This window comes from Monopterus albus, unplaced genomic scaffold (genome assembly GCF_001952655.1).
Source record: "Monopterus albus unplaced genomic scaffold, M_albus_1.0 scaffold288.1, whole genome shotgun sequence".
Taxonomy (NCBI): domain Eukaryota; kingdom Metazoa; phylum Chordata; class Actinopteri; order Synbranchiformes; family Synbranchidae; genus Monopterus; species Monopterus albus.
In genome coordinates, this window is record NW_018128168.1 from 303,969 (window position 1) to 314,769 (window position 10,801).

The window sequence follows — 10,801 nt, forward strand, 5'->3', positions numbered from 1 at the left end:
CTGAATTCTATTTGGCTAACTGGAAATGCATAATGAGGCACTACAAAGGAACAGTCATTTCTAATGTTGTTCCATCCACCTGTGGCTTTTCACAGTCCAAATGTCTGCTGTGAGAAAGGCCTCTGGACAATCAATGCTTTGAACTGAGATGACTTTATTTTTAACAGCTTCTGTGTTCTGGCAAACCCAATGAAAAGGTATTCAATGCCTTTGGTAAAATGCATGTCTGATTATCCTGCAAGCTTCCCATTTTTAAAACCATGTTGGTAGATTCCCAAAACAAAAGTCATGATGATCACTTGATCTTTCTTTAAATTTGTGCATTCTTTATTCCAAAGGCTAACTGCAAAAAAGGAAGCAATGAACTTCCAAAGTAGTCGGCGGCGAGGAGAGGATGGTGTCTCCATGGTAATTGACTTCTTGCTGTCCAATGCCCGGCTGGTTCTGGGAGTTGGAGGAGCTGCTATGTTAGGAATTGCAACTCTGGTAGTGAAACGGGTACGTGTTTTTCAAGCTGTGAAGTTGTACTTGTGAATATGAAAATTCATTTGTATTTGGAGACATGAGTTATTGCAAAAATTCAGATTTCTTATTTATATGTATTTCATTTTTATAGAATATCTACATTATTACTGATGTTTTTCTTTGATGCACTGTACCTACAGTTAGGAGAAATATATTTATTCACAGCCTCCACCCAGCTACACTAACAGTGGTGGAAGAAGTACTCAGATCACTTAAGTAAAAGTAGCAATACCACAGTGTAAAAATACTGTTACAAGTAAAAGTCCTGCATTCAGAATGTTACTTTAGTAAAAGTGCAAAGATTTAGCATCAAAATATACTTCTAGCACTAAAAATACTCATGTAGAATTGCACATTTAACATTGATGTACATCATATTATTTTATTATAATTACTGATGTTTGAATCCAGGTTGCATCAGGAAGGGCATCCGGTGTAAAACATGTGCCAAATGTCAACATGCGAGTCGTCAGTGTGATGATTCGCTGTGGCGACCCCTAAACGGGAAAAGCCGAAAGTGACTTTCTGTTGTGTTCATCACATTAAATGTAGTCTAGTGGTGAAAAGGAACTAGTAACTAAAGTAGTGGAGTAAAAAGTACAATATTTGCTTCTAAAGTGTAGTGAAGTCAAAGTAGCACAAAATGAAAATACTCAAGTAAAGTACAGATATTTCAAAATTGTACTTAAGTAAATGCACTTGGGTCCAATTCCAGCCAAAATGTCAAGTCTCATTTTCACTTGCATTTCAGTGTTTTTGTTCATCATTTGTGATTTAAAAACCTCGGCTTTCTATACTGAATCAACGCAATAAAAAGCCTGCATCCTGGTTATACGCTAGTAATGAAATTGTAGCACTTCACAGAGCGTTTCTCCTGTGCACAGCAGGACATGGTGCCACCTTCTGGTTCAAAAGAGGTTAAGCTGACTTCGCTAGCATTCAAGTCGAGAGCATCAGAGGACAACAGGCAAATAATGAATTGTATTTGTCTGTCTGTCAATCGCTTGTGGTTAATGGATTAAATAAAACATGCATAAACTCCTCAGGATGGTCCTTTTTACTGTATATTTGGCTAGCGCATTATCAGACATGACTGCACGTGTGTAACAGCAAGTGTTTGTGTTTAGTTGATAGAGCGTGCGGGCCGTGCAACCGATGATGAAAAGGTGGAGCAGAAGATGGCTGAGAGCTGGGAGGAGTTGACTTTGGTCTCTGCTTCCCCCACACTGATCAGGAAGGGCATAGAGGGCGTGGTGATGAAACACGTTGCCAAAACAGCCAAACAGCAGAAAGGTATCGATGACATCTCAGCACCTAAAAGGGACAAACGATACACAAATATCACAGTTGCATAGAATTTATAAGGCATATATTCTAATCATGATTGTAGCCCCCTGATGTTGACAGCTGGTTTAACCTCTTTCTCAATTAGCTGAACTGTGCCAACAACCTCAGATGTCCTCTCTGGAGGAGCAGCCAAAGCCTGGGGCACAGTCCAAGAGGCTCCAGCTGTGCGTCCGCAGTTTACAGGTACACGCTGACATTTCACCTCTGAGCTCTTTTCAGCTACTGTAACATCTCTGCTCAGTGTGGCTCATTCAGCTATACGTATGTAACACGTTTTGTAAAGTGCAGTGCTTAGGGGATATACATTGTTATGCACTGGTTAGGCAGCACAGAGACCTAAGCGGCCTGCATAATCAAAAGACAGTGTGAGCTTGTGCACTGGTTGCAAAGAAAAAGTCAAACAAGCATGAAACAGCTTTGAGTTATTGTGCAGAACATCTACATAAGCAGAAAGGCTGTGGATTGCCCAGTAAATAGTAGCTCTAAATGCATGACTGGACTGTAGAGGGGATTTGAAACTAGGGGGGTTAAAGAAAACTTGGGCAAATTGTATCTTTTATGAACATGTGCACATCTTAATTTTTTATTCGGCATTGCTGGAACGCTGCTTTCACAGTGAACACTGGGTAGTGTAGCCGGTTAATGTCTGGGATTGGCTGAACAACGACAGTAGAATGAATGGTGTATGTACTTTTGGCAGACATGGAAGAAGTACTCAGATAGTTTACTTACTTAGTAAAAATAGAAGTAACACAGAGTAAAAAGATTCTGTTACTAGTAAAAGTCCTGTATGAAAGTATTAAGAAAAAATACTGATTCATTCACATTATGAAGGATTTCACATTAGTGTATATCATATTATTGGACGATGCATATTGAAGCATTACTGTGTACATCACATTTCATGTTGCGACTGGTAAAGGTGGAGCTAATATTAACTATTGTATATATGTCTAATATGAATTACTCTATATACTGCTGGCTAGCTTGTGAATTTCCCACCAGGAATCAGTGAAGTCTTGTGAATACACTGTATTTTGTTTGATTAATCTGATTTTGACAAGTACCTAAATTTATCAAATAAATGAAAATAAGTATGAAGTACCAGAAAATGACAATAAGTAAAGTACAGATACCTCAAAATTGCCCTTGGGTATTGTTCTTGAATTGATGTACTTAGTTACTTTCCGCCTCTGCTTTTGGCAGAGTCCATTGTTTCAGATGCTTCTTGGGCACAGTCGTTTTGGCTTGGGGAGCACTTTAATGCTCCATGAAACTGTTTATAGTCATTTTAGTGTCAGTTGTATGGTTGGTTAGTTGCTGTTGTACATTCTTCTTTATCAGCAGTAACAGGATAAACCCAGCATTGTTCCGCCGCTGTTTCCTCCCTAAAGCAACTGAACAGGCAAAACATTCTGTAACTCAAGTCTGCTTAGAGACACAAAGTGACTTTGAACATTTTATGACTCAAGGGGCAACTGTGTGTACTCCCAGTAGAAGTATCAAAGCCTTAAAACAACAGTTGTTGGGCCTCTCTGAATGTACACACATGGATATTGTAAGTACCCGTCTACCAGAACAGTGACTGACCTCTTGTGTGAAAACTTTCCATGCTCTGTAACTGGAAAACTGTATAAACTGTGCAGGAGCATCTGCAGCAGTACTATCACACGAGGGCAGCACTAGCTCCACATGAGATCCAGAGGGTTCAGTCTGTGGCACTGGACATCTGCACTGAGATCCAGGGTTTCCTGCACAGCCGTCACCCTGACATGCCAGTGGGAGAAATGAGCCTCGGAGGTTCTCTGCTAGATGACCTGCAGGTATACAGACACACACACACACACACACTGGCTGATGAAACATTTTTAGACAACACTGTTTTGCATCTCAGTGATGTTGTGTAAGAAGACGTGAGGTGAATGACACTTGGGCTTACTTTTCTGTGTTTGTGTGTGATTAGGTGGTCAGTGCGGATCATGCATGTCTGCTGGTGCCTTTGCAGCTGGAAGCTTCTCTGTGGCGTCTCATCCCAGGAGAAGAAACGTTGCTCATACATCCGTTGCACTGGATGGTTCGAAGAGTCAATCTGGAATATTATCCCAGAGGATGGAGCTACTGGGACAGGTGATCTTGCACAGACAAGAAACGTTCAGAAAGGCAGCCTGCACTTTTAGAGGCTTGTGTCTGTACATTTATATTAAATGAGTTGGTATGTTTTAGCAGATTATTACTTCTAATTATAGTAGTAACCGGTTTTACTACAAATAATGCCAGATGTTTAAATCTGTAAATAACAGCTAAAAGTAGGGCTGTCTGCTGCAAATGATTATTTTCATTACTAATTCATCTGTTTTTGTTTTTTTATTATTATTCTTTTATTCCATGAAACATTAAAACCTAGACAACGCTCAGAGAGCACAAACCTCTTCTAAGGCAGTTTACTGTCCCCATAATACCATTATACCTAAAACCAGTATTCCCATGATAATCTGATTCCTTGACCATGGAAACCTACCCTTAGCATTTGGAATCACACTGATATCATTAAGAGTCTGAAGGTTACACCAGAAAAACAATATTTTAGTAATGGCACTTTTCTTTGGGATGTAGCTCAATAATCTTTGAAGATGAATCAAATCTGCTGACACCTATCGTATCATCAGATTTTCATCTTGAATTTAATCTTAGTTGCAAGTCTATGGCGGTGGTGAAGAATCCTTTTAAAAAAAAATGCCTGGGTCTGGACATTCACAGACCTGATGCTTAGTCAGTTCTTTTCTACATTATAAGAGATGACAGTGAGGAAACCCACAGAGATTTCCTCCCACTCTGCAGATCTATGGAGTTGTTTAGCCTCTATTAGCTCAGTGTGTGGCCCACTGGTATAATTTTACATCATCATCAAGCCACAGAACTCAGTGTAAGCATAAAGGACGATACTAACAATGCAAGCCTTTTATATCAGCTTTGTGCATTATATTGAAGCATTTATAGAGTTTGGTTAAAGGTATAAATACAAACATTATATAGCCATTGTCTGTGACAGCAGTCTCCCCTGTCATTCAGGTACATGGTTGGTGGTTACTTGTCTGCAGAAGCTATTGTGGACATGTTTAGGAAAACTGTCATGGAAAAAATGAACTGGCCAACAATCATCAGCAGTCTGGACTGTCTCATCAGGCCTGTAGTGGGAGGACTAGACCTGAGACTGGAGATCTGGTGTGTGTCTGTTTTTTTTTTTCCTCCCATTCAGTTTCCATGAATTAACAGCATAGCCGTTTTTGCTTTTTGCACAATTAATCTGATGACCTGATTTTTAGACAACAGTTATAACATTAGTTCACTCCTACATCTGTGGTAAAATAATGGTAAGTCAGGATGTGCATGTGATTAAAAACAATATCATGATCTTAATAAGAATATTTTTCTACTAGTGACCCATCCATTGGCAAGTGTATGCAAAAATCACATGGTAAATAATTGTTTCAGTGTAACGTCAGAGCAACTCTTCACATATGAAAAAAACTATTTTATTTGAACCTATTCCATTAATCCCACTGATCATGTTATCATGATATGATTCTGTTGAATATCCAGAAACAGTTGGGCTTTGTTCAGCCTAAGTTGAAAATCAATATGATCTCTGTGTAAACTTGATGCACCTGCCATCTCTAATGGGCCTTTCTCCCATTATGATTCTTTAGGCCTGGAAATGAAAGAGGAGGAGCAGACAGCAGTGATCAGCCCTTCTTCATCTCCATGTTGCCCCTACTGAGGGAGGAGGACGTGGCACTGACCGCCCAGCCTGAGCTCACCTCCCCCTGGGTCAACGCTTGGCACCTGTCGCTCTACCCGTGGGAGACCCAGCGCCTGGCTCAGCTTGACGCAGCTGACGACGGATACCGCAGACACACGCTTAAAATCCTGAAGGCAGTTTGCAGACTGAACCCCACCCTGCGACCGCTCAAAGCCGCGCCACTGGCTAATCTCATCCTGCACCTCAGTGACAGTGAGAGCGACTGGTCTGAGACCAGCCTGGATGTTAGATTCCAACAGTGTATCACAGAGCTGATTGGCTACCTCGAACAAGGGGCGTTGCACAGTTACTTCAAACCAGCTGTCAATCTGCTAAGTGACTTGTCAGAGGACCAGGTGGACCAGATGGGCTTCATGCTCTACTGTGCTGTGTCAGAGCCTGAAATACTGCTCATATAGCTCTCTGCACGCGCACACACACACACACACACACACACACACACACACACTTGAGATTTATCATGCTTTGATCCACACAGGTTATTGGACTATTCTTTTATCATCCATGATGTAATGAAGATGTATTTTCCTAATTCCTCTGTCCTGCTGTGTTACAAGGGAACAGGTACATATTTAGTGACAAAATAGTGGCATCATACACCGGAGGAGGAGGAGGAGGAGGAGCTACAAAGTGGCTGCAGATGTAAAAGTTATCATCAAGATAAAGAAATCACTCGGAGGAAAGGAGACATACTAGGAGCTGAGGAAGTGTTTATCAAAGATGTGCCTCGTCATAACTCCCCTCACACACAACACAGCTAAGTCAGCTTTTTTTTTAGCTTGTGTGATTATTATTTTTCACAGGGAGTCAGTGATGGTCTACAAGGCCACATACAGTTCAGTATATCCATTAACAGCAGAGGATGAGTACAGTTCATTTTTTAAATTATCCTCTGATAGCATGTGTTCTTCTTCTTGTACCCCTAACTGTATTACAACTATGCAGAAAAAACCAACCTGCTGAAAACCACCAGGTTTTACTGCACTTATGGATCCATTCAGTGTCTGAGTTGGGTGGATTTAACTCACTGTGCATATTTTATCATACTGGAGGTTGAAGTGTGCAGTATTTTTATTTGTCCTTTTCAGTCTTCAGTCTGTTGCCATATTACTTGGGTAAAATTATGGGTAAACCTGCCTAATAATTTTATGCAGTTGCTTTTAAATACAATATAAATGTTGTGGGTTTTTCTTCAGTTGTGTTTTCTTGCTGAAAAGAGAAATAGATTTTTCTGTGAACAGTGAAACTACAAATAAAAATTAAAGTTGTTTAGATTGTTCGTCCGTTGCTCCTAAATTGATTTTCTGCAGTTGCAGTGTTTAAAACCCCCAATATTATCTGAAGAGAGTCATGTAGTGTGGTTACATTAGAAAATGGTTTATGTTTTTGTAGCTATCACAGAGAAATGTTGAACAAAATGTTATAATCACATCATGTGACTGCAGGAATGGCTGGGTGCTAATATGTGGCACAGACTTTTATAGAGTTCCTGAAACAATAACCGGCCCATATACAGTACACGGATATAAGGACCTTTGCTGTCATCTCACCATAGCTGTATTTATACTGTTACAGCACAATTCTACATACTGTATGTTGACATCAAATTGTGTTTCTCTGATTTTTGGTGAGGAAAAAGTAGCATAATTTTTAATTTAAGCATTTGAAGAATTTATCTGCCTTAATTAGTATGTACAGATAATATCAACACTGCTTCTTCAGAATACTTCTTACTATGCAAAGTAATCAGTGGTGGTGATTGATTCAGAGTGATTTGGTCACTGAATGTTGGTGGAATGAGAATGTGCAGTGATGGAAATAGTACTCTTTTATTTAAGTAAATTACTACAATGTAACAATATTTTTTTAAAAATAAAAGTTGTGCATTTAAAATTCTACTTCAACAAAAAAGTATTGCTGGCAAAAATGTATTGTAAAGTATCCAAATCAAAAATACAGATTTTGTTTTGCAGAAGTGTGTTAAATTATGGGCCCTTAAGGTCCTGAAGATAATTTTTTTTATGTGCACAAGATATTTTGCACAAATGAATTATTGCTTTGTAAAAGAAAATCAACTTCTTGTTTGTTTTTTTTGCCCAGGACTTATCCTTGTTGTAGGGCATGTTTACAATTTCATCAATGGTATTGTTCCTTTTGTATGTAAAATCAAACCTGTAACTATTGTTGTCAGATAAATGTAGAGGAGGAAAAAAGTGCAATATTTCTGTAGTGGAGTATGTGTAGAGTACAATAAACTGGAAATACTCAAGTACAAGTTAACTATGCACAGTTAAATTTCCCCAAATGTGAATACTCAAGAGGTGCTCATTTAAATACTGTACAGTACTTTAGGAAAACGTACTTTGAGTGACTATACAGCAGTGGTGGAAAGGAACAGTTTAAGTACAAGTAGTTAAATTTAGCCTACCTTCAAAACTACAGCCTCCAGAATGATCATACATTTCAACCAGTTATTTGAAAACTATGAAGAAAACCTGAACATTATGTAGGGAACATTTATTACAGGACTGTTGAACACTGGTATGGGTAAAGTGCCGAGCATTTCCAGCGGAACCAGTATTTTACTTTGAAAGAGGTGACCGGAAGTTTTCCTGGTAGTGTCCGGCTCTAAACCTCCAACCTGGGTTCACATCAGCCACCGCTTTCGCAACACACGAGCGGCAATGGCATCGGTAACATGGCTAAATACGGGCTCAGATTGCAGGTCAGGTGGGTGACGACAGGGAACGAGGTTTAGACCGAACGTTAGCTTGCTAGTTACGAGAAAGAGGAACATAAATCCCGGGGCTCGAAAGTTAGTTAACCGTGTGACTGCAGCCCGCAGGGAAGTTTCGTTTCTCTGTGAACTTTTCTCCAATGTTTGTTCCTGAAAACGCCGACTGTTGTTGATGAGAGGAAGCGGACACGACACTCCTAGTTACTGCGGTCGACTGCGCAGGAAGTTTTTAATCCGCTTGTTGTTGTTGCTCGGTCCGAACATCTGACGCACCGACTGAAGGACGGGCGGCACCGGGACATGGCAGTTCAGTCTGCCGCCTTGTATCGCTGTTAACAGCCTCCATGGGTTGATCCCCCCACTGTCTGAAGATGATCGGGTCACCGGACCTGCTGGCCTTCGCCGGCGCTGAGTGGTTAGGTGACGGGGAAGAAGACCGGGAGCCTCGGGGTCTACCTGAAGAGCTGTCCGTGCCCCTGCTGCCTCTCTCCCATCGCTGGACCACTTCTGCCCAGTTTCACAGAGACTTCATACTGGTGGCTGAATTCTCAGAGCAGGTGTGTTTTTAATTTGGACAAACACTTGTACAGTACAAGTACAAGTTTCACAGTAAAGTTTTGTTTTCATTTTTAATATTTTTGTCATTGTTGCTGTTATTTGTGAAATCTGAAACATGGAAAATTCACAAAAAAGCTAATAACATCCTGCCACTCTGTGAGTAAATTGTAAGTTTTCTGCTTCTTTCCAGACTTTATTGTAATATTTAGATTGTACTGCATCTCTTCAGTCCTGTGCTGTGTTTCCAGGTGGGTCCACAGCCTGTGCTGACAATACCAGATGACCCCAAAGTCATCGGCTCCTTTGACCTCAACCACTTCTCTGTTCGCATTATGTCTGTGGACTACCAGGCTTCTGGCCCAGGTTACAGCCTTCCTGCCTCTCCCATCCTTCCTGACTCCCCCAGCCGTCCTGCCTCCCCCGGTCCCCGGCTCAACTTCAGCGAGGACTCCAAAGTGATCCTGGGAGATTCAGCACAGGATGCTTTTGCGTACGTTCACCACCTGACCCTCTATGATCTGGCGGCTCGGGGTATGGTGCGTCCTTTCTGCATGGCCTATGTGTGTTCGGACCAGGCGAAGCTGATGGAGAACTTCTCTGAGCTGTCTGCGAGCTTCTCTCAGGCATCTGAGAGCCTCAAGACGGGAAACAGACAGGCATTTTCTACAGAGCTACAGAGAAAACTACAAAAACTGAAGTACGTTCTGGATATACAAGGATGTGACCATACCAAAAACGCATGGTATAATATTGCCACAGTAAAAAATTAAGGATTTTATTTTTATAAAAATCTTCTTTTTGTCCTGCCAACTCTCAAATGTTTATATTGACCAACGGTCCACTCACTCATCTGATTTCACTTGGAAAGACTAAACCTCATCAACGAACTGGGTAGGTGTGTACAGACTAGGGCTGCAACCAAATTTAATGCCTTCTCTCTGACTTTCAGGTACACACGGTTGAATTTACTACAGGAAACAGAACATCTGAGGATGGCAAATGGGCTCACAGAAGTTGAAGAAAAAGCCAGAGAGCTTGAAGCTGTAGAGTGTTCAATCTCAACCCACAGAGATCTCCTTCATCAGGTCACATCCTATCCAAACAGGAAGCTCAAACAACCCGACTTCCTGCCCTACGACCTAGCCGAGCCCTTCACTGATGCGACTGTGTTGCCCCCTGAGCCCTGTCCCTCCACCCCCACCTCCTACCACTCAGAGCACCACCTCAAGCCTCTGCAGGAGCTTTGCAATCCCTACTTCTTCACCTTAATGAAGGAGCAGCTTGCAGACACAGAGCATCGTCTGCGTGGTGACAGGAGTGTACTGCGAACTGCTCGTATTGTACATTCGCTGTCCAGGAGGCTCATGTTCACCAACTTCCTGTTTGAGCTGTGGAGTCCTGAGAACGAAGAGGAGGAGGAGGAGGAGAGAAAGAGCGCTGAGGCAGAGCTACAGAGGTCGACAAGGGGTATGAGTGCTGTCGAGATGTTTCAGTCAGAACCAATGAGCCTGGAGTCGTTCTGCTCTTGTGTGGAGGAGATCCCCATCAAACTGGAGGCAGGAGAGGTTGCGACAGTGGCCTCTGACCCCAGTGTTGCCGTGGAGATGACAGGAAGCGTGAGCAGCGGCGACAGCATTGAAGTGCTTGGGACTGAGAAGTCTTACTGGAACCAGCAAGTCATTGCTGGATCTGACAGCAGAGGTACATCAAGTGACTGTTAATGGTTGAAATCATTTATCAAGCCACTATACTAAACAGTCCCTACTGTAGCTTCAGCTTTTCAGATCAGCTGCTTTACTTTGTTTTATAGCAGT

General features: G+C 41.6%; 2 protein-coding genes across 2 annotated transcripts in view; both read left to right on the forward strand.

Moving 5' to 3' along the window:
• Positions 1-6,963, forward strand: part of mief2 (mitochondrial elongation factor 2) — an 11,753-nt gene extending 4,790 nt beyond the window's left edge. The window contains exons 2-8 of the mRNA XM_020622807.1: positions 339-498; positions 1,653-1,818; positions 1,958-2,055; positions 3,519-3,695; positions 3,836-3,999; positions 4,942-5,094; positions 5,580-6,963. Coding sequence (XP_020478463.1) covers positions 361-498; positions 1,653-1,818; positions 1,958-2,055; positions 3,519-3,695; positions 3,836-3,999; positions 4,942-5,094; positions 5,580-6,090 — 1,407 coding nt within the window. The 5' untranslated portion in view covers positions 339-360 and the 3' untranslated portion in view covers positions 6,091-6,963. The remainder of the gene's footprint in view (positions 1-338; positions 499-1,652; positions 1,819-1,957; positions 2,056-3,518; positions 3,696-3,835; positions 4,000-4,941; positions 5,095-5,579) is intronic.
• A 1,265-nt stretch (positions 6,964-8,228) lies between these two features.
• smcr8b (Smith-Magenis syndrome chromosome region, candidate 8b) overlaps positions 8,229-10,801 on the forward strand; it is an 8,518-nt gene continuing 5,945 nt past the window's right edge. Inside the window, exons 1-3 of the mRNA XM_020622765.1 lie at positions 8,229-8,986; positions 9,236-9,684; positions 9,937-10,688. Coding sequence (XP_020478421.1) covers positions 8,801-8,986; positions 9,236-9,684; positions 9,937-10,688 — 1,387 coding nt within the window. The 5' untranslated portion in view covers positions 8,229-8,800. The remainder of the gene's footprint in view (positions 8,987-9,235; positions 9,685-9,936; positions 10,689-10,801) is intronic.